Below are 24,937 nucleotides of genomic sequence, written 5' to 3' on the forward strand. Positions count from 1 at the left end.
AAATAGTTCACAGCTTCAGAATAATTCCCTGGGGGGTGTAAATTGGCTCTCCGAAGAGTAAAAAGAAACAATTGCCCTTTACCTTTGAGGTTGCATGTCATCTCTCAGCTACTCACTACTGGGCAGATTAAGGTCAAGTAGGCCATTTTTCCTTTTTTTCTGTTCTCTGAAGGTAGAGAGCAAGAGAAGAAGACTGACAAAGGGGGAGAGAGAGAGTGTGATGGGATGAGCAAGAGGGATTCTGAAGCTTTGAAAGAGGTTTTACACCTATCCCTGGTGAATTTTCTTCTATCAGTCTAAGAACCATGTTGATAATGGTTGCTTGGCTGTCTGGGAGGATGAATTCTCCTCCTGGACCTCCTTTCTGGCTCAGCATGAATTATGAAGAGGACCCCAGTTAGATTTAATTTGGGTTAAAAGTGACTGGAATCACCTCACTTGTTTTCTGAAAGAGGGACAGGCAATTATTGTATACTTTACCAATTCCATAACTAAGTTTTGGAACCTCTTTGTTAAGGTAGGTTGCAGCACAATTAGTACACATGTGTTTATTATCATTTACTTGTATTTTGTGTACTTTGCCTACTGCTAGACAAAGTTCCACCTCAACTCATTATTATGGACTCGCTCTCAATTAACAGGCAGCAAGGTGAGTCTCATCTTTGTCTTACTACTGTTGATGGCTAAATCAGCTATCATGCAATTAAGTCTCAATTGATTGTGTCAGTCAAAGGCACATTTTTAACCCATTGAAATGTGTGAATGGCTTAACATTTGGCCATCTTAAGTCATGGACAATTAAGAACAGCAATTGGCTAAGCATAGCACAAGATGAAAACACTGCTATTTCTTTTGGTCCTTTTGAAATTATGCTTATCAGGTACCTCACCTCACCAAAGGTGAAAGGTCATTCTGAGTAGGCAGCCAGCATTTTCCACATAATTGAGAAGAGTTTGGAATTAATTGTATAATTAATCTTGTCAAATTAAGTTACACAGAAGTCTGACCCCTAAATTAGGCAGTCTGGAATTTTCTAAATTGCCTTAATGTGAAATCTGGCTCCAGAATGCTCTATGTTCTCTCCTGATGAAGCGAGGTAAGGTTTTTGCAGCGATGAAAAGTGTCCTCTGTAATAACCAGTTATTAGTCCTTATCATGCTGTTCCTTTATGTGATTAATTTCCTCACAAAGTAATTGCAATGTTTTTTAAGGGACTGGTTATTTCATTATGTACTGTGGGCCACATGAATAAAGCTGGAAAGGGGAAAAAAACTGAATTATTATAAATTGCTTACCAAATTATGTCTTTATGGCTGTAGTGGACAAATACTTACTACCCTCCCTTTAATGCAAATAGATTGCATTTACTTGTTGAGCATCTCACCTATGCTGCAACCTTCCCTCACAATCCTGTAGCGCACACTGTCACTTTGCCACGTTTCATCAATGTTCATCACTTCACAGGTGTCCTGTGAACCCCAAGCTCTCTACACCTGACTCGGCCTTTAGCCCAGTGAACCAGGACCAAGCCAGCTAACCCTTACCCCCCTCCTTCCCTTGGTTCCTTCTCTCCCCCTCCCTCTCGCGATAACTGACTCAGCAGGGGCTGTAAAGGCCCAGTGTGCAAACACCCCATCGGCTTGAACCCCCCACATTATCACCTGCTTATGGAGTGATGGAGCACTGCTCATTAGAGCCTTGGACAGCTTCAAATGCTTGGGAGGAGAGGAGGGTCACATTAGAATGTTGGCACTGGCTCTCTACGGTGCTATTGGGTTACCAGTAGGCTTCGATAGCCCCTCACTGGAAATACATGGCACCCCGTACAATTTCACGGCGTCTGTAATGTGGAATCATTATCTCTAATTATTCTCTGGCACTTGTGTTAACTAGGTTTTGGTAGAAGATCCTTTCTATAGGACCACTGGGAATTTCAGTCAATCACACTCTGGCGAGAGATTAAGTGTGTCTCTGTGTGTGTTTGTGTGTGTGTGTTTCGTGAGTGTTATTCAACCCTGAGCAATTGGACCCTCCAGTATAATTCACGTACTCTGAATCAGTTCCACATCAATGCTTTTGTTTATTGAACTCAAATGACAATGACTTAAATAACTGTAGAATCGGAATAAAAATGCTAACACAGCATTCTCTCTCCTCTAAATCTTGACGCCTCTGGGGTATTTGCCGGCATAATTCTCATTTTAACACGACAACCTTACTCTGCTGCTGTTGTCAGATTTAGCAACTGCACTAGCATGACAGCAACGGGTGATGACATGCGCTTCTTCAGTTTTTGTATGTGCCAGATGTATCTGCATTTTCAAGGGTCTTTTCTTACGGCGTGGCATGCTCCCACTGTTTCTCCAGAGATGGCATCTTGTGGAGGGAAACGCTACCCCAGCAGAAAGCTGTCACACAGAATACAGATGAAGAATCTGTCCTTGTGCACTTTCTGAAGTACACTCACGTGCTCTACCCTCATGTAAATTCTGCTTTCTGCATTGGAATAAATTGCAGTGGTGCTCTGTGAATCGCATTAGGGTCTTGTTGTTTTGGTCCTTATTTTCCGCTGCCTCTCTAGCATATCTTCCTTTCTAACACACACAGATATACACTATGTGAAATACATATTGACAGTTTATCTATACAACACAAGACCGGTCAGAGGTCCATTTAGAATGTATTTGTTTTAGGAGGATATTTTTTATGTGTAGTTATGACATAGTTCTCACACAGCACATGCAGCCAGATGATGCTATGAGCTGTGGTTTTTCTGCTCTCCTCAGGGTGAATACTTTCCTTCCATTAAAAAAATCACATCAGAATCACACAAGAACCCAAGCTGGAATTACATGGACTGTGACCTGGCATGTTTAGCAATGTTGGGAACAAATCTCTAAAGATGCCATGCAACATGTTCTCAGGGCTGTTTTTAGCCATGTTTTTTTTCTTTAATTTTGGCCGACCTGCTGGTACCATTATGAATAACGCCGTTGTTGAGGGATTTTGGATTTATTTAGCTTCTCTTCAGGTTTTTTTTGTTCACTCTTTGATAGTTCTAGGAAATCTTGTAAATGCAAATGGAGCAAAATAGAATGTAATTGCTGCTGTGTGATGATTACAAGGGGGAACTAATGATTTTCCAACACCAGGGTCAGGCAGGGTTTAATTAGAGGAAGCACAATCAGTGTCACTCCTCTCTTGTGCTCTCCTGTCTTCTGGGTCTGTGCCAGAACTCACTCTGAGAGCCTCTGAAGAAATAGGCTGAGAAAGAGGAAAAAAATGAGAGCGCAGTGCCTTCTTTTGTCCAGACTACAGTTGTTTTGGAAATGAAACTCCTTAGAAGCAATGGCCTGTCTACAAATAGAGGTGAAGGTTAATGAACAGAGAATAATACAACAGGTTCATGTCCAAGCTGCTTAAAGGAAATGCTTTACTGTGAGAAAAGCTTGCGGGCAGTGGGAAGCCTATCAAAGGACAACGGCTATAAAACTTACCACAGTGTGCTCTCGTGTAATGAGCAGTTGAACGGCCCGGTTTAGTAGCTTCTAGGCTTTTGAGGACGTCGATAACACCGTCAACAGGTTATATTTCCATTTCGTAGTCATCACAAAAAAGACACCTGTTGCATAATAGGATTATCCAACAGGGAAGTCCATACTGTCTAGTCAATAGATCATTTCAGGAGATAATTGTCAGGTGTTCAATTGGGACAGATGAGATTGAGGAGGTTCCATTCCATTTTCCAAGTTAAACCATCACCAGACACCTTTTCCCTTAAATCCATCATGTTAATCTCAAAGAAATGGATGGGAACAGCCTCCTCTTCCTCCCATTAGGATTCAAAGCAGCTTTTCAGCCTAAACGTATTAGCCCTGTCAGACCTGTATGCATGTGTCTGCATCTGACAAAGACCACCGCAGTATCACCGCTGTGCCCAGCCTTCCCTTTCATGGCATGGTTAATAGAATGGCCCTAACACTGTCATTAGGATGGGAATGAGGCTTTTCGTGCAGAATCAAATCAAATGTGGGAGCTGGCTTGTGTTTGGTGGAAGGCATGTACAACATTAGCCCAGTAGAAGACGGGGCTATTGGACTGCAATTCTCCTCCCAGTGTTTAGTCCGTCTCAGCATGTCTGTTCTCTGTGACTGGTTTCTCATCCCAGAATGCAACCCACCCAGCCAAGCGCCTTTGATTAAATCATTAATTTACAAACAAAGCTGAATCACATTTCGGGTCTTGTGCCTTAAATTGGATACAGCAACAGTCTGCCCCTCCCATCCCAGATTAGCTTGACAAATAAAAAAACACACTATTACGGGGGAAATAGATCTCTGTCGATTTGGCTTAATAATTTGTGGGGTTTTCATGTTTTATTTATGCCACAGCAGAGCTGTCCGCTCTCCTATATCACATGCCCAATGAGGCGAGTCAGTCGGGTTGTATTGATTTGGCTTGACGGTTCTTCCCTTCCACCTTCCCCCTCCAGTCCACCCTCCCGTTACGCCCTCCTCCGTTTGTCTGGGGTTTCAGACTCACACCCTTCACATTGGCTCCTATTCAAATCCCCCCCAAGATCCAATTCAATCCCCATTCATTCAATATCCCCATTATAAGCCCATTAGTCTAGTCATTGTTTTTTTGGCTCATTAAAAGGGGATCCATCCTCTTGGACACGTTCAGGATCACAGTGTTCAGCCACGCTGTGAGAATGTCTGTGTTAGGTGAGAGAAGTCAGAGCACATCCTGGCAACTATAGGCTGCGTGTGTGTGTGTGTGTATGTGTGTGAGGAGAGAGAGAGAGAGAGAGAGAGAGAGAGAGAGAGAGAGAGAGAGAGAGAGAGAGAGAGAGAGAGAAGCCTGCCATGCCGACCTTGAGTTTGCTGACATGCAGGTCCCTCTTGAAACCTGCTGACACATTTGATGCAGACGTTTTACCCCCAACTCAAAAACACAACACGCACATTTTTTTCCACACATAGACAACTCTCTACCCTTTCCATGCATACACATGCACACATAGTCTACCCCTGCACACACACACACACACACACACTCTCTCCACAAGCCTGTACCAGGGACAATGATTCAAAACACGTCGGGAGGGGGTGGGTTTTTAAGATGCGAGGCAGGTCCTACTGAGCGTATCGATCCTCAGAGGGCTCCCAGGCCCCCTTCCTGCCTTCCTTCCTCAGCCAGCCCCAGCAGTAGAGGCCATTCATCATGGAGGACCATGACTGAGGAACTGAAACACCCATCTCTGTCAGGGCTGGGCCGGGCAGGGCCAGGCTGTCTGGAGCCTGGATGGATGAAGCCTTGTCAGCCTGACTCATGACAGGAACTTCTCCACTCACACGTGAGACCCACTCACAGACATAGTACTGGTCAATGCATGGTCAGGCCTGGATAAAGCCCTGTTTGTTTCACCCTAGTACCATTCTGATACATTTTATGCTGACATCTTTTCATTGATTTTATTTTTTTTTTTACTAGAAGATGTGGATTTCTATCCTCCCGGCGAAATGTATAAGTAAATTCATAGTGGAGGGATCCCTCTCATATTCATCATTTTAAGTTTAAGCACCTCTTGTGAGGCTGCGTTTAAAAAGAAAATAATACATCTATTACAATACCCAGGTTGGCTTCTCGTTGACATTGTCTGTGATGAATGCGAATCTCCCAGTTTCCGTGCCTCCCTCCATCCCTTTCCCTTTCTCTCTCTCTGTCAGTTCATCCCTTCATAGCTCCTCCCCCACAGACTTAGTTTGATTGATAGTGACTTCGGAAGCCATGGGACATTCGTCCCCTGCTGTAGGTACGGACGGCCACAAGCCTGAAGTTTGGCCCTGACAAGGAAGGGCGAATGGAGAGATAGAGGCAGGAATAGAGAAAGCGAGTGCAGAAAGAGAGAGAGCGAAGCCCCAGTGTCAGATGTGTTTTAAATAACTTTGACAGAGGAGTTTTTCTGCTGTCTCTCAGGGCTGGAGCTAATCTGATGTGAGGGGAAGCCACGCAGAGACAGAAAGGACAGTGGGGGAATTGAGAGAGGGGGGAAAGAGAGAGAAAGTCACTCAGCTAGTGGGAAATCTGCACCCTACACCTCCCTTCTATCTGCTTTATTTCTGTGGCTTGCACTCTTTCTTTTTCTACTTCCACCTCTCGTTTGCTCCAAACGCTCATTTGCTCAAACCCACACACCCCTTTCCTCTCTATCTCCCCTTTTCCTTTTTTCTCGCATTTTATGGATGGATCTCATTTTGGAATGCGCTCAGGCTCTTTATGCATTTTGTGTCCCCCTCACATTTCCCTTTTTCCCTCCTTCCCTCCCTCCCTCCAAGACTCCCTCTATAAGTCTTTATGCATGCATCCTATAAGTGGTGACTCTCGGTGTTCAATTCCCATCCCTCCATCCATCCCTTCACCAAACCATCCATTCCGAGAGAGAGAGGGGGCAGTGCATAGCTCAGTGGGTGAGTGCTCAAAATTCATAGCGGAGTAATCCTCTCACACGGCATGACTGGCCCAATGTGGCGACCCACTGGAACACCGCCGTCCGTCCTTAATCCCCGTCCCTGCCCTCGTATTTACCTCTGAAAGCCCCTCGCCGCGTGCAGCGCTCCCACCAGTGACCATGAAAGGATGCGCCCTATGCTGTTTGAACCGACGATGTAAGCCTGTGAGCGTTTGAAGTGTGTGGTTGCCGTGGTCAGTGAGATTTTAAGGGACCTTGAGAGGCTGACATGGTTTAGAGCGAGGGACTGTTTCGGGTTGTGTGAGACTGATAGGGGAGAGTTACGGTTTTGTATTAAAGGGGGTGACAAGAGGCTGTCTGAATGACAGAGGGTGGAACATATTCAATTGCATGTGTGTGTGCACGTGTGTGCGCACGTCTATGAGATACTGCTACTGACATGAAAAGATAGACAGAGCTAAATAGAAAAACTAGTGTCAATGGAAAGCAGCTCCCCAAGCCAGGGGGTGATGGTGAGAGAGAGGCCTGTCCTTGTGCCTCCTCTCTTCTCAGTCTGTTTCAGGCTCATTACCCCGGCCAGCAGGCCTCTCCCTGGGTGCTAGTGAAGAGAATCCTCTATTTCTTGCTCCCGCTCCTCTCTTTCTCTCTCTTTCCCTCTCTCCCTCTGTCCTTCTCCCTTCCTTCCTTCTTTCCTCTCTCTCTCTCCCCCTCTCTACTCCCCCTCTCTTTCTCTTTCTTTCTTACCTCTCTCTCTCTGTCCCTCACACTCTCTGTCTCTCCCCCAGCTTCAGTGCTGCTCTCCAGATATTAATCAACACATGATCCCCTCTGAGCACCTTCAGTGGACAGTCTAGCAGTCATCTCTCCCACCCCTACTTGCAAATGAGCCAGGAAACCAGAAATTAAAGACAGGATATTGAAAAGTATGCAGTAAAACTCCTCTGTCTGTGGGATTTGTTGGCCTATATTGGGGACCAGTCGAGCTGCTTGTCAAAGTGAAGGTGTGGCATGTCTTCTTTTAAAGAAATACGCCTCCCTCGCCTTGCCCTCTTTGCCCTCTCTCCAACCTGCGCCCACTGACAGACTGCCAGGTGTGCCCGCACCCAGGAGATGCGCCCAGTGTCACCAGGCAGTGGGCACACACTGGTTGCTAAGGGAAGAGGTGTCAGCATGGGCACAGAATGACTTGTCATCGACAGAGACACTTTGAAGATCCCCAGGTTGCCAGGTTGGTGACATTTGCTGGCTGTCTTCCCTCTTACCCTGCAGCCAGTATTATCCCCCTCACACTGACTGAATAAGTGACCTGATGTCTGGGAGACTTACTCCTTGGCAGGGAGTCAGAATATGAAATGATCATATTATTCAAGCTGTGCCTTTGACATTGTGTTCTCGCTGTGTCTTTCTAACAGGTGTCTACTGCGGACTCCTGTACAGCCAGCGAGCGGACGCGAGAGCCTTTTGGCTCACATCAAACAGGAGAGCTATTGTCTCAGGGAAGTGGTGTGGTTGTGTGGCAGTAGCCTGGCTTATCTTGTTCTGTGGCAGAGCGTCGACCCTCTCCTGGGCGTCCTGTCCCTCTGTCTTCCTGCTCTGATAGGGAGGACGGACACCCGGGAGTCGCGCTGTTCTTTTCTCAGGCAGACTGTGCAATTTAAACCTGCCTCGGGCATGTCGATATTACTCCCCAGCGAGATGGATGAAAATTAATGGAAATTGTTTTAGAGGGATCATTATGAACGTTCTCCTTTGGATGCCCTTTAGTCACATTGCCGAAGCTTCTCCCCGTGTTTCAACCACAAATCTACCCAGACGTTGATATGCTAGGGAGGGTGGGTGTGGGTTTCAGCCGCGTCGGCTTGAGAAAAGATGGATTATTATCATGCTTAAAATTAACATCTGAGCTGTCACTTTAATGCAGATAGGTAGCTTGGTGTGGTATTGTCATTTCAATTATATGTTGGAGCAAATGTTTAAAGGCAAGAACGTTCTTTTTACATGTTCTTTTCCAGTCAAGTATGGATATATGCTTACAGCTCTCATTCCTGGCAGGGGAATCAAATTCCTCCCCGTACGACTCAATTTCACACCTCGAGCTGGATTAAGAGGCCTCTTTGCTCCAGGCCTGCTTGGGAAAGGGTAAATATCACCCTTGTTCCTCGTGCCGGAAAATCCTCTATTTAAATGGGAAGTAATAGAATTGACATTTTCCAGTTCATTATGCAGCAGCTGACCTTCACCGCGCACGACTTGGATACCTCTCTGCGCCCAGTTCTCGCCTAATAGGAAATGTTTGACCTTGTCAGAAACTAAGGGAGGTCAGGGATGAAGGAGGCTGAAAGCCACCCTAGAGAGATCAGCCAGAAAGGAATCGGATGATGAGGAGATGCTGGCAACACCTTGCAACTCAGCGTAGGAGGGGTATAACATGGATCTGACCTGTCAAGATGGCGAGTCGGTGGCAGGAGTTGGATGAATACTAAATGTTAAGGAAGGTTTTACCCTAAAAAGCTCTGGCTCATTCTAACACTATATGTACTTTGTAATAATAAAATAAACAGGATTTCTCCTTAAATATTTCCTTTAGAAAGATTTGCCCCCCAAAAACAATTGCTTCAGTATCTCACTAAATTAACTAAAGCAAATCTTCCACCAAGTGGGGCTTTTTTTGGGGTTAGGTGATATTTTGAAATACCAAAACTTCTTATGATTTCAGTTTCTATCAATCCTTGTCTGTCACCAAGGAATTGAAAGAAAAATAATCATATCTGGTGTCTTTCATGGATTACAGTCTTTTGAATGTGACTTGTAATCTCTCCAATTTGAATGAAACATAATGATGAGCACTGTCCGCTCCACAGAGATAATCTCATTACTGAGTTGTCTTTTGTTTTCCACTGTCTCCCTTTTTGTTAGTTATAAAACATTTTGGTGCATTAAACAGGCTAATTTGTAAATTGGCATAATTTGGGTCTTGGTTAAGAAAAACACTTTCAATTTTTTAGAAGATTAGGAATGTTATCCTCAGGATTATGGCATTGTGAAGACCAATGGAATAGACTCGGTACCCATTAATGCAAAAAAGAGAAATTGTAATTCTCCAGAACCTTTGTGATTAAACAATTCGATTTTTCTCCATTTAGATGTCACGCTGTTCCTGTTTTATATGAATGTCCTAGTTTATATTCTTACTGTACCAATCAATAAGTGACTCAGATCTTGGTAATTGTAAACCATCTGGGGTTCATTAACATTCAGACAAACAGTCGGGCGTCATTAGCACCTTAATTAATGTGCCTGGTTATTAGACAGTTAGACCAGAGAAGCCGAAGATGATCAGACGTACAGTACATGCTAGAGACAGCGTTAGGTTTGAAAGCTGAGGGTATGGAGTTGGTAGGCAGGAGAAACAGGGATTCACATTGATCACATTGGACACTTTCACAGAATTCAGATGTGCTGAGATCAGAGAGAAATCTGACTGTGAGGTGATGGCTCACGCTCTAAAAAAGGGAATAAAAAGGTTTCCCCTTCCTGCTAGAAAATGTCAAAGAGCCTGTCAGTGTGAACAGAGGACGCAGGTGTCTGTCTGTCTGTCTGTCTGTCTGTCAGCCTGCCCTGTCTGTCTGCTTGCTTCACATTGGGCTTTAACACAAGATCACTCGAAGAAGAGAATTTCCCCCTAAAATATTGAGCAACTTTTGATTTTGTGTCAAAACATATTTAAAATTTGAACACACTGCTGAGGCTCCCGTGGAGAATGTCTCGCTGCATGGTTGTCACAGGAGCCAAGCTTGCCATTTCAACACATGAGCCTCCTTTCATATCCTGGCTGACACGTTAAATGGCGTGATGATACAAAGGGACTCTGTTTTAATTGTTTGGACAGATCACTCATGGGAGAAGCCTTTGATTATAAGTGTTGACAGAATAGGCACGGACTTGTGCAGTGATTGTACTGTCTGTCTCCTTCCCTGCGTTCACAGACACAGTGTTCTCTCGAATGCGATAGATTGCTTATTTTATTCCCAAAATTGGTTAAAGGTCCACAATGTAATTTATTAGCTTCAGCATAGATGTCTGAACATTGTGTGTAACTGAAACAAGACAATATTCAATTATTAAGACTTACCACATGTCCCATCTAGCAATGACATTGAATTTATTGACAAAGCAGTTGTTTTTGACAAGTCAAAATCAATAGGTTTCTCTCGTTCAACACATCAATTAAATGGATTCAGTGATCTAAATTGATTGGTGAATGTATTGATGGACAGCAGTATGTAGCACATGTGCAGGTGAGGTGGTGTGTGAGGGGGAGTACCGCTGAGTGGCTTGGTGTGCTGTTATCACCTGTAGAAAGCCTCGGGGCTCATCAGTACGCTTCTGCTGAGTGTCTGGCTGCTGGTGTCTTACACTGGCATCACATGGAGAATGATTAGGGTGACGGGCGATGGGTGGTGACACAAGAAAACCAACCCCTCTACCCTGACACACACACACCTCCCCCACTCCCGTCTCTTCAACACAACAGCCTCAAATTACCCACTTTGCTCTCAATATTATCAGGCAGATCGCCGTGGCTGTAATTGCGGTATCGGTGTCGTGTAGCCTCCATTAGACCAACAAAAGGGCTTGGGAATCAGGCCACTTTGGGAGAATAACATCGAGAACACTTGACTTTTATGGAGAGATAGTCACACACATCTGATTCACATACACTCACATCTTCTATGATGGAAGAAAAACGTCTTGAAACGCTGCTTGTCTGTCTGTCTGGCTAAAGCCTAGGCGCTAGGCCAGACAGACAGTACAATATTTTCAGAACTCTGGCGGCACACACACTGGCACACACAGACGGAAACACACTTGTGTGTACGCTTTAGTGTGTGTACACACATACACACACACACACACACCCAAGTAACATCACAGGCCTCATATAGTGACAGCGTTTTCTCAGCCTGCACCCTCATTCCTTTGACAGCAACACAAATACAAATATCATCAAACTGTACACTGAGCCTAGCGAAGCTTGTATTTCAATCACACAGCGTTAGATGCTCACTGCAGAGTTTCTCTCCGGCTATGGAGTGAACGTGTTTTGTATTCTGAGCCGAGGCAGTGTTTGATCTCAGCCGTACCCCTCTAAGACATCATTGTGTAACGCTGTGAAAGCGGATGGCTGTACAGAGCATAGGAAATATCAAGGAAGTTATTCATAAATATTAGATAAGATCAAAACAGCCGCTTGCTCTCAAACAGGGGAGCTTCTGGGTCAGACAAACCAGATATGGTTCATTTTTCCACTCGGGCTGATTGAAGACACATCCAACTAGGGTGGAAAGCTCCAGAATGAAATACTCTAACAAACATCTAATGAAGTCAAATCCTGCTATTACTAAGACAGTAATAAGGCACACATTTTGTTCCGTCTCTCATCAAGCTTTTCTATTATTCATGAGTCTTTTGTTTGTGTCCCTAACGTAACGTAAGCCCAACCTGAGAAGATTAACGTCCTGTGTTCTCCTAACTCTACCTCCTCTCCGCAACTGCTGACACAAATTGGTGAAATATCACTTTGATCGTGCCTCCTGAACAAACAAACAAAACACTAACCTAATTAGCTTAATTCAAAATCGTTCCAGAATACCCAGCTTTGTGGTTATAAAAGTTGTCCTTTGCAAGCTCCAGGATATAAAACGTTGATTTTTTAGCTTGTCCTCGTGAGGATTCACAGCGTGGCGCGGCTGGTGGAAACTGGGGAGTACAGTATGTGTCCCTTGTTGTGTCATATGACCTTTGACCTTCAGGGCGGGTGTAGGAGGGGGCCAGCAGCCCCAGTGATGTGTCAGTCCTCCTGTCAACAGACCGCATATCCCAGGAGGCTGTGCAAACAAATCTGGAGGACGCCGACATCCCAGCTGTACTATGAAGTCCCCCAGTGTGAGCTCCCACACGCTCGAGCCTGTGTTTACATTACTCATCTCACCAAGGCTCTAATGGCATGTGACAGAGGAATTAGGACAGTGCTGATTCACTGAAACCTTTGGCTAGTTTCAAAGTACTAGAAGTTTCTCTCTGGAAAGAGTCCAGTGCATATTCAGTCCAAAACATCTGCCCAGCAAAAATTCAAATGGTAGTATGTTTATTACCTCTGGGTAACCCCAGCTTAGTCACGGTACTACTTTGTACAAAATATACAGTGAATAAAGGCACTGTGTAAGGTATGGTATGGCTAAATTCACAGCATGGTGTATTACAATCATGTAATGCTATCAGACTAGCATTGGGACGCCAGCATATACGATGACTACCGCCAAGTTCTTACCATTGGGTTTTTGACATCAAAGGCAGTGGTTAGAAGTTCTTCACAGCCAGTTAAAAGTGGGCTCAGTGTGGATCTTGTAAATGCGATCTTTGAGTCTGTGCCTCTCTAGGGATACTTCACACACACTCCTCTGCTCAGGAGCTTCATTGAAGGAGAGCACCAGTGACAGCTATCAAACAGTGTGTGTATGTGTGTGTGTATGTGTTTGTGTGTGTGTTTGGTGGAGGGGGGGCGGTCTTGCTGGCTCCATCATGATCACAGGATTTATAGATAAAGCGTCTCACTCCTTCCCATTTATATCCATTTCCAATTTAGGAAAAACGTTCCATTCAGTATCTGTGATGTATTGTTAACATTCAAGAACGTGCGTACCCCCCCCCCCCCCCCCCCCATGGTCTTTATGTAGAATTCACTCATTCTCATATGCATTTTCAGTCACACATCAAGTAATGCTGCAATACACATGTACACACACACACACACCCTTACACACACATTCACCACATGCACATGGCCTGAAGTCGGCAGTCGGCCTAGACTGATCAATGCAAATGCTGTTATTTACCCAACCCTGAAATTAAAAGACTATGGATCAATCCGATACACTTCCACAGGCGAAGGTGGGCCCATGATGGCAAGCTGGCTTTCCATGTTTTCACAATGTCTGTCCCACAGTCTAAAAATGCAGTATTTTTATACCACCAACCCTGCTCATGCAAAATACACTCTTATGTCTTTTTATCTCTCTTTCACACACACACACACACACACACACACACACACACACACACACACACACACACACACACACACACACACACACACACACACACACACACACACAATGTATCTGTATCTCCCTCTCTCTCTCTTTCACACACACACACACACACACACACACACACACGCACGCACGCACGCACGCACACACACATACTGCACAGTGGCACAGTGGAACAGGGTTGCATCCTGAGCAGTGTTTTTTTTTCAGGCTGACCCACTTTCTGTGCTTGGCCAGGCTTGTTCTGCTGCCACTGCTCTGCTCTGCTCTGCTGGGGGAGATCCCTGCAGATTCCCCATGAACAGGCTCCTGCCTCCTGACAGACAGGAATAGTGGCATGTTATCCCCCCATGGATTCAAGGTTTCTGTGTGTGTGTGTGTGTGTGTGAGATTGTGTCTGAATTCTGTCTCAGACACTGTTTTGCACGGATGCACATGCTTATAAACGCAGTGCACTTAAACATACATGCACGCACACACACGTACGCAAATACATTCAATTCCAGATCTGTATTAATTAAGCCCCTCCCCTTATGCATTTTGTCTGGAATTATTGTTTCAATCTTGCTGCATCAGGGGCCCCTGAAGGTTATAAATTAAACATAAATGCAAATGCACCAAGCCATTGTTCCTCTCTCCATTCAAATAGATCAGTGTGTCTGCGGATTAATGGGAGAACAGTGGGCTTTTTAATGAGCAAGAGAGGAAAATTTGAGTTGCAAAGCTGCCATAGCACACCCAAAGCAGCAGTGAGGCAGCTAGATGAAATACTAAAGAGACATATGATAACATCTTCTTTCACTGTCAACTACTGAAGATCAAATGTTTGGCCACTGATCTGGTATTGTAACATAATTGATTATATTCTTTGATAACTATTTTGTTCAGATGACCCAAAGCTTTAATGGTGTACTGGATAAAAGGGTTAAGAATGCAATGTCTGATGTCTTTCAGCCTACGTGTTGTCTTTATCTTTTTTGTTGTCCTTCTCGTTTCATGGTTCCCTAGTTCAAAAAAACGTAATTAGACAGCACAACAAGTTATGTCATGGTATTATCTAGAATGGAATCAGACCTACTTGAATGCTGGCAAGTGTTCCACTTTAACATCAGGTGTTGCCATCTGATGGATACTTTTGCAGATGAGTCTTGTACTTGCACTATTTCTCCACCAGGGGTCTTACCATTTTCACTGACTGTCTGAAACATTTATTTATGTTGACAGAGAGTGAATATATAGAAGGATGGTGAACAGTTGTTCAATATAATTCTTCATTGGCATATTAAGAACAATTTCAAATGGATCTGACAACCTGAAGTTTGTCCAACAGGACACATTAAATGAACAATAGTTGAATCTGATAGTTACCAGAGAGCTCTAAGGACATCTCAATATAACCCTCGTCCTCATCCAATCAGCCTAACTCTTTTCAAAACTTAACATGATTTCATTAAATAAGGTTGTCTATTCAAATGAACAAATACTCTTGACATTAAACACCTTGACCCTTCATAATTATTTGACATGGAAATACTTAAGTCACACATAAAGTGCTTTTTCGTTGTAAAAAGTAAGTTCAAGAAGATCAGCTGTCTTATGTGAAAGAAACTAAAGAAATGGGAGCCTTTTTAAAGAAACAGTGACGTCATACACATTCCAGGTCAAGAGCCTTACAAGACGAATATCATGACATTGGAACGGAAAGTCGGTGTCAACATTAAGGATCTAAACGACTGCTTCAACTTGTAATTACATCCTTATTCTGATGACAACATTATAGCGCCCTGCTTGTGGTTGCGTGTCTGCCTCTTTCAGAGCTGCAGAAACTTCATGGAACAGTGGGAGAAGGCTGTATTCAAACTAAGACATGGAGTAATGGTGTTGCCTCAAGAAGAAGCATTATATTCTGAGGACATTGTTTACAGATAGAACGATATGGGGTTAGAGGTGCTGTATGTGGACACCAGGTGTACTGAAACTTTGTTAATTGGTTTACGCTAAAAAAAACATGTAGGCTACCTTGGGACGTCAAGTTTTAGGTCAGTTTTGTGATATGTCACCGTCGAGGTGTAAACCAATTTGTTTACAATGTCTTGATTTGTATTTGCTAGCCAACCGACTTCTAACATGTGCGTTTTATCATAGACTGTTTATTAACGGAATTAAAAGCCTATGTCCACATTAAGTCCATTGCAAGAAAACGATAGACTGCCGAATTCCAGTCCGCATTTTCCATGCGAGGCGCGCTAGAGCCTGGAGGTGGATAATAGCTGGTAGAGCTCGCTCTCTCTTATGCCATGCTGGGCCAGGAGGGCTCCGGGAGACATGCATTCACCAATATCCGGGTTGGAGGAGAGGAAAAAAGTTTCATTTAAACCTTGGACGAGCAACTTTCAATATGAAACCCAACTGACACCGACGCGACGCTGTCAGCGACGCATTTCATATTTGAATCGACAAAAATTACAGTGCTAGAACAAAGCTTCGTTTTTCCATAGAAGATTTTTTTCTTGCTTCTGTTTTCATCCGTCTCTTTTTCTTGTGCGAGTAGCCTATTTGAGGGTCACTGTTTCACTGACACTGTCACAAATGTTGAAATGATGATGGCTGCGCAAGTGGCATCAGCTCCAACAAGAACTAATAATAAAAACAAAAAATTGTCGGGTACTTTAAGTCAAGAACTAAATTCCGGAAAATCGGGAGGAGGAACTGTACAACGAACTGGAGCAATGCTTGCAGCTGGAGATGGGGCTAACACAATGAATAATGTAGACCATCACCGCCGAAACGAGAACAATATGGTCAATTCAACTTCTACTAATAATTCTGACACACGGGAGAAGGAGAGTGGAAATAATATAACGTCTATGTCGTCGTCTAATTCGAGCACTGCCTCGTTGGAAACGGGTTTGATAGCGAATCATAAACTGAAAAATGTTGGTAGCGGAGATCCCCCTCCGTCTCAGCACCAGCAGTCGCAATTCAACCAATTTCCACATCAGCAGCGTCAGATACAAAGTAACAACATCAACAACAACGGGCAAGGTGCGCGGGGAGACAGGCCTATTGACAGCCAGCATCACGGTGGGAAAGAGAATCTATTGGGGGGACATTTAGATCAGCAGACGCTGAGCAAGAGCGAAGGGGACCATACCTGTAAACCGGGGGAGCGGATGGGCGCCAGGTACGAGCATGCCAACACGGGACCAACAAACAACATTAGCCGACAGTCCCCAAGTGCAGGAGGGAACAACGCAGTTTCTGAGTTTAATAATTACTATGGTAGTTCAAGGCCCTGTTACGATCAACACGGTGGACAGCAAAGCACTGGAATAGGGATAATGCACTCTTCAGCTCACAATAGTATGGAACCCGTACACAACTCCCACGAAGGATACCACAACAGCCAGTATAACCACTATCCGGCGTATCGAACAGGCTACGGTGGCGCTGGCTACGGCATGATGGGTCCTTCAAGGCAGGGCAATAACATGTTGGTGGGGCCTGGCAGCAACACTTCAGCCAGTCATGTGAAAGCAGCCATGGGAGCTGCCTCTGTGCCTGGTGGTAATGTAGGGGGCTTTCAAAGATTCCCTGGACAAAGTCAGCACCCCTCAGGGGCCACTCCGACGCTGAACCAGCTGCTGACGTCCCCAAGTCCAATGATGCGAGGTTACGGCAGTGGCTATCAAGATTACAGTGGTCCCACAGCACAACAACAAGCAGGTATCGCGCTGGGTAAAGACATGAGTTCTCAGTATGGACCCACGAGTCATGGCTGGGGAGGACAACAGAGAACCCACCCCTCTTTGAGTCCTGGAAACGGAGGTCAAGGTATCAGCAGAACGCAGGTAAAGAATAGTTTTAAGAACTCAGCTAGCTTGCAAAACTTGACAGTTGCGGTGTTTGTAGTTTCTGTCACACAGTCTTTTTTTCTCCGATTTTTATTTTTTACATTATGACACCTCGCCTGCAGTCAATAACCCATCATTTTTTCTTGAATATAGCCTACTGTAATTTGTATAGGCCGACTGTTTTCCCCTTACGTTCGTCAGTAGGCTAAATATTCAAGCGCTCAAAAGAGGAATAATTTAATATGAGCACAGCTGTCTCTGCCCAAGGTGACTTATAAGCTGCACTATGGGCAAAAGCTTCGGATTTATTGAGAATGATTTTGTTGTTGACAATATTTGTCGCATAAATTGCTGTTTATTAGCTTAGATATGATTAGGAAATGATTAGTCAATAGTAGGCAATTATATTGTTCCGTTTTACATCGAACTTTTGTGATTTTCATAATGTTGATAATTTCATGTTAAAATGTTTGTGGTGCAAACTGTTTAATATTTGCACTGATTTTCATTGATTAAAGGCATTTAATGGTTGCTAGAAAGATTCGCCCTCTTGCCGACGTGGTTGCCGACACGTTGCAAAACGCTCCATTTTAAAACGATATAGCCTTTCGTCGATGCAAACTATATAATAAAAAATGTGTTAATTCGCAATGATAAAATCTCTGGCATAGTTCTTTATTGTATTGCCACCTATCAGTCTATTTATTTATGATATTGGAAATAAATTAGACGTGATGCTGTGGAAACACGAGCCTAGTGGCTAAATGTCGATGCATTATAGCACACTTGCCAAAAAAACGCTCTTAGAAAGTGACTCGCATCGCAAGGTCGGGAATTTGAATTGTGGAGGTAAACTAGCTGTAATGCCCTCCAGACGCCTGCCTCAGAGTTGACATCAAATCTGCCATCTGATTGGTTCCCTGTATCCCCGCTGGGTACCAAAGCGCTGCTCATGTGTGTAGTGCTGAACTCTGTTCAGACGGCGAGCCAAGGGGAATCTTGCAGCTGGGCGGCTCATTCGAACCATCACCCATGCAGCGTAATGTATCGTATTGTGTTAGTTACAATTCTGATGCACGAAATATTGCGAAGAAAACATCTGGATGACCCAGGGGCATGGTGGAAGTGTAGTTTAATGTCTTTGCCTCAAAAACAAATTCATTAGCCCACTGTTGTTTCAATCAAAACCAATTTGTTTCATAGATGCTTTGTAGGTGGGGCAGGGAAATGAAATGCTTGTTTTGTGTGGGTGGTTGAGACGTTATATTGATTTTAGTAATTGCTATTCAGAGTAACTAAAGTAGGGAAATGATTAGTCTGAAAATTCACCCGTAATTTGTCTGATTGTCTACTTCAACAATGCAGTCAACATGTATGGGATTTGTACAATAGTCGGCTTATCATTTACAGTTTTATGGCACACTAACCAAAACCACAAGCTTACTTTAATGCCATAATAGGGGCTTCATCATCATTTGTGTGTAGCTACATTAAAGCATCATGACATTCTGCTGTTGATCTTCTAAACACGTGTTTATTGATAGAAAACAATAAGTTACATTGTCGACATGATAACCAAATACTCAATACTGTCATGTTATTTACTCAGTGCTGTCTGTCTAAATCAACATTGTCGGTGAAATTAAAAGAATAGACTATGATGAATACACCCAATAAAAGGCCCCACCTTTAAGTGCAGAAAGTCATTACATGCAGTGCATAATAACAAAAAGATCATTGGATTATTATATATATTTTTAAATTTGTTTTTTGGTTCAGAAATTCAGTTTACAATGTTATACATCTAAGTCCTTGATACCCCCTTGCGCTCATAGGAATCTGTGGCCAGTCTTGTGTAAACCCTCCAAGTTGGCCCGGGATGTAGGTTTAAACACTTCCGTGCATGTGGCTGAACACGCCTGAATCACCTGTTGGCACAATTCCCCTTTTTCAAATTTTCCCCATTTGCCTCTCTTCAGGAGCAAGCTGTGAGAGAAATCATGCCTCCTCATTTACAAACCTGTTCCTACCTCACTCCTTTGGCCAGTCACCAGAAAGAAGTGGACTTGTGTGTGTGTGTGTGCGTGCGTGCGCTTATGTGTGCTAGTGCGTGCATGTGTGTTCATGCACACGTGTGTGTGTGTGTGTGTGTATGCATTTGTGTTCATGCACACTTGTGTTTGTGTGTGTAGCCACAGTGAAGCTGCATTACAGGGGGGTGGGAGTCCTAGTTCCAGCTTTTCTCTCATCAAAACACCATTGTCTCAGATTTTCAATTGCATATAGACCATTTGTCTTAAGATTTGTCAGTATTTCAAAATAAAATTTTAAGAATTAAGTAATTGTCATATATTATCTATATATATATATTTTACTTCTTCTATTTACTTGTGCTGTGCTATTTCACATGGTTCCTTTTGCATTTTTCTTTTACCTCGTTATAAGGTTTTGTTTTGAAATGTGTCTTGATTTGATCAAAGCCTAATTACAAATATCAAAGCATGAAGTAATTGCTCCATTTTGATTTTCCTCACCTTGGAACAAACCCAAGGTGTATGATGTTGCCTATTTATCCAGAATAAGTATTAATAACAATGAACAAAGACTCAACAATTGTGACAGAATTGTGTCGCTTTACATTATGCTACTGGGCCATTTAGCTAAGTACATTGTGTTGAGCTAGGTTCTAAATACTAGACTGTAACTCTTGTTAAGAACCAGGCCAGTCTCAGTAAGTGTTGTGTGTGAGTGTGCTTATATGTATATGTATGTGATTATGTATGTTTGTTTGGGTATATTAATGTGTATGATTTGCTGTGCATCATCATTTAGAAAAACAAGTTGTATTTGCACAACTGGTGTGTGTGCCTGTGCAGTGGGGAGCAGCAGAAGTTGCATCGTCAGCGCAATCGACCAGGGCCAGCCCCAAAGCTCGACCAGCTCTCTTGCTTGTTGATGTTTTGTTTACATTCCCGGCTGACTCTGCTAGCACTGTACTGATTAGCAACAACAGAGTGAAATTTTAATTTGCTCTGTTGCTCCTGATAAGGTGCTGGCTCTGTTTTCATCTTCCAGGATGAAACATAAAGCTCAGGAGCATAATTGGCAGACGGGTTATCCCAGGACTGCCCACGGTTTCAGTAAAATGCCAATTAATTCCGATTTGCCTTAAAAAATTGACTAGTTGCATAGTCGACCGTCGGTATAATTAGACTGCTAATAAAATAATTGTACATATTTGTTCATTCCAGTGATACACTTATAATGACCTGGAGTCAAAGGTTGTCACAAACTAGTCATCTTGGAGCTGTGTAGATTTAAAAACTGGAAGTCTGCATGTGCTTGTGTTTGGTTGTACCCCTTTCCAAATGTCTGTACAGTACGCACAATTCCTACATAATGTGTCAATATGAATTAGATAGGATTTTAAATCTCACATTATATTTTGTCAATGAATGCTCTTAGTTTTATTAGAAGAAGGTTCTTCTAGTATTATCTAGAAGAATCTTACGTTTTAAATGATCAGCAAGGGTGAATCAAATGAATGCATCCAGTTTTAAAACATGGTCCATTTGATCAAACTACACAGTAACAAGCAGGTTTTTTTATGGCTCCAGAAAACCTGAAATGTGGGTGTACTAATTTCTGTGTCAAATTTTTCATCTCGCTTCATTGCATGTCCTGGCTCCGGGCTTGAGGCTGGGTTACACTCGCTAGTGTGTGGGTCTGGGGACCAGAGGACTGGGGAGACGAACCCTCTGGCTTTCTGGGAGTTGTAGGCCTTCCTTATCAGCTGAGCCTTGTTGAAGTGCTTTAGCTGTGGACAGCTTCCCGGAGCTGGACTGCAGGTCTCCCCTGGCTCCTCTCAGAGAGCCGTGTGTAGCACACTCCAGCTAGGCTCTCTTACCAGAGCTGCCAGCGACGCGGTGCTCCCCCGTCCTCCCACTCAACAGGGGTGTGAAGAGCCTGCCACTGAGTGTCTTTTCTGGGGAACAGAGAGAGGGATGGAGGGAGAGAGAAGAAATATTTCCATCCATCCATCTCTCTCCAGCGGCTGTTTGAACTGACTCACATGGAGGGGTACTGACTACTGAGACATGAGGCTGACTTCGGAGGGAGAAGGAGAGAGGGAGCGCTGAACTCCGAAGGAAATGTCAACGTGTTTAAAGCCTCCATGAAACTCTCAACTCTACCAAGCCTTTTTTCACTGTACTGAAAAGAGGACAAAAAAAGAAGTGTTCACCAGCAATTGTGTGGTTTCAGTCCTCTTGCCCTCCCTCCCCCCTCCCTCTCACATGGGTGTTCTGTAGTGGTCGGGTTTCCCCTCCAGCGGTGGCGTGTGTTGGGCATGTTGCCAGGCTGCTTGGCGGGCCCTTTGGTGGCCTCACTCACCTCCCACAATCCCCCCTGACCTTCACATATGCAAATTAGCCACGTGCAGACAGTGAATGGGAGGGCTGCCCACACTCTCCTCCCCATCCTCTGTCCCTGAGGAGAGAGGATTTTTTTTCTTTCTGGCTCTCTCACTCGATCTCGTGCTCTCTCTCCCTCACTCTCCCTTGCTCTCTCTCTCTCTCTCTCTCTCTCTCTCTCTCTCTCTCTCTCTCTCTCTCTCTCTCTCTCTCTCTCTCTCTCTCTCTCTCTCTAATTTCTTTTCTCACTTTTTACGCTGATCCCCCGAGGGTTTCCTAAGCTGGTGTGTCCTACAGTGGAAGGGTACAGGCTGGACCCAGGGAAGGGGAAATGTAATCTAGTCCTTTGGACATGGTCTACCCCATCCACCAGTTGACTTATCATCTTTACATGTTCTTGTGCTTCTGTGTGAGTCGCAGAGCTTCTTCTTTCTCTTCAATTGCCTTTTTTTCTGCCTCTGTCCCTCTGCCTCTGTCCCTCTGCCTCGGACCCTCTGCATTCACTCATTTTTAAACTTCGTGGACAAAACAAAGTCACACATAAAAAAATTGACAATGGACACACACGCACACACCAGTGAGCATTAAAGAGGAGGGGAAGGTTCTATTCCTAGCAGTGCTGCCCTGTTTATTGTAGCTTCTGTGTGACTCCCCTTCTCCTGTCCAGACCGCTGATTGTGCCAGTGACAGGCCTGTGATTAGGCTGAGTGACCATGTGTGAAGGAAGGTGTGTTGATAATGATGAGTTACAGGCAGAGGGACAGTAGAGGCCACCTCTGGCTAGAGAGGGTGTCATTTACCTCAATTAAACCTGTCATTTAGTCATCAAGGTCCCTGCAACTTCCCAGTCCAAACACTATCAACACACAGGACACCAATAATAGCGCACTGGAGCTTGGAGAAAAAATGGATGGTTGTGTTCAGTAGTTTGTCAACCAATAGGTGACGGATGGAGGTATTGTATGCATTATGTAAATCAGTGCACCTTCTTTCCTGCTTTCAGCACTCTTTAAAGGAGCAACATCACTGCTGTGGACGATACTTTGACATTTCAGCGTTATGCTTATTTCACGGAACTTCCCTTTTCCGTTTCCGTCAACTTCCCATGGATTTTCCACATAGTGGTTTGCCAAGGTGCTGACACCTGTCTCCACCACAGATGGGTGCTTAGCCCGTCTGCTGTGGGATGAGCATGCTCTGCTTGATGAACATCCGTTGGCATTGTTGGATAAACATGCAAAGGTTGCTATAATGTCAGCTGTATGTCAGAGGGGATTCCGTTTGCCCTCTTTGTAGATCACATTACCATAATCAATAGTTCCCACAGAGCTCTTTTGCCCAGTCGTTGTGATGCCCTTTGGTAATGTGTAAGTGTATCTACAGTATCTGTTCATAGACAATAGAAAGAGCTGCCCTGAATGTGTAGGCATTCCGAAGACCCCAGGCTGACATCTGTGTTGTTACACTAACTGACATCTATGTTTACCTTACTGCAGTCAGTTAAGCCACCGCATTGTTATCCTATGGTTGTCTGTGCGTGTGTTTCATATAAACACTTTTCTTAGAAACGGTTGAGTGCCGAGATGTGTTTGAGACACGGGAGGAATTTCAAATATATGTTAGCCCACTCATGGCTATTTCAATCTCGAGGATAAAAATCCCTTTTCATCCTTGCGCATTTGGTGCATTTTAAAACATCTCCCCCCCCCTTTTCCTACGGTCTCTCTATCTCTCCCTCTGTTCCCCAGCTTCCCATGGTCCCAATCCTTCTCTTCTGACCTTCACTGCAGCGCAGGGTGACTACAGTGAACTCATTAACCAATAAAGATGAATAGTTCCATTACAGCAGAGAAGGGGGGAGAGAAGTCCAATTAGAGGTAATTAAGATCTGGGAGGGCGAGGGGAGCTGGAGGGCAACAGAACCTGGGCACTGGGAGGGCAGTGGCATAGCAGGTGTGTGTGTGTGTGTTCACATGCCATTGAAGGTGGCAAGAGTCTCCCAGGCATAGGGGGTCACTTGTAGCCTGACCCCCTGACCCGCTCACTGGAGTCTCCCCCTCCGATCATTGGCCTGATGAGGGACCTTGTTAAAGGAAACCAGCAAATGGATGTTTAAAATGCCAAGCCAATACCATCACCTTAATGAATATTTTCAGATTTTTGTCCTTTAATTAGGACATGGATTTTATGCTGATGTGCACTTTCATTACTAAGTTTGCATCAAGTGGAATTTCATTTGTCAATCTGTTGTATTTGTCATTTTCCTCTCAGTAGCATATATGAAATGTATTTGTAAATTCAGCTTTAAAAATAGGATCTCCCATTTTATTGACCTCCTATTACTGAAATTCAATTATCTGTAATCCTTTGGTTTTGGTCCATGTTGACAAATTGAAATCATCTGCCAGGAAATATGCAACAAAATGAGATAGTGATGGAAGGCAGTGTATAGGAGGAGACAACAGGCTAGAGGAAGTAGGACACAGGTTAGAGGAAGGTAGGACACAGGGTAGAAGGTAGGACACAGGCTAGAGGAAGTAAGACACAGGGTAGAGGAAGTAGGACACAGGGTAGAGGAAGGTAGGACACAGGGTAGAGGATGGTAGGACACAGGGTAGAGGAAGTAGGACACAGGGTAGAGGAATGTAGGACACAGGGTAGAGGAAGGCAGGACACAGGGTAGAGGAAGGTAGGACACAGGGTAGAGGAAGGTAGGACACAGGGTAGAGGAAAGTAGGAAACAGGGTAGAGGAAGGTAGGACACAGGGTAGAGGAAGGTAGGACACAGGGTAGAGGAAGTAGGACACAGGGTAGAGGAAGGTAGGACACAGGGTAGAGGAAGTAGGACACAGGGTAGAGGAAGGTAGGACACAGGGTAGAGGAAAGTAGGAAACAGGGTAGAGGAAGGTAGGACACAGGGTAGAGGAAGTAGGACACAGGGTAGAGGAAGGTAGGACACAGGGTAGAGGAAGGTAGGACACAGGGTAGAGGAAGGTAGGATACACAGGGTAGAGGAAGGTAGGACACAGGGTAGAGGAAGGTAGGACACAGGGTAGAGGAAGGTAGGACACAGGGTAGAGGAAG

General features: G+C 44.3%; 1 protein-coding gene across 1 annotated transcript in view; it reads left to right on the forward strand.

The window, feature by feature from the left end:
* The first annotated feature begins 15,923 nt into the window (after positions 1–15,923).
* Positions 15,924–24,937, forward strand: part of LOC136949087 (AT-rich interactive domain-containing protein 1B-like) — a 67,970-nt gene continuing 58,956 nt past the window's right edge. Inside the window, exon 1 of the mRNA XM_067243292.1 lies at positions 15,924–17,438. Within this exon, the coding sequence (XP_067099393.1) occupies positions 16,185–17,438 (1,254 nt within the window). The 5' untranslated portion in view covers positions 15,924–16,184. The remainder of the gene's footprint in view (positions 17,439–24,937) is intronic.

This window comes from Osmerus mordax, chromosome 9 (assembly GCF_038355195.1).
Source record: "Osmerus mordax isolate fOsmMor3 chromosome 9, fOsmMor3.pri, whole genome shotgun sequence".
NCBI lineage: Eukaryota > Metazoa > Chordata > Actinopteri > Osmeriformes > Osmeridae > Osmerus > Osmerus mordax.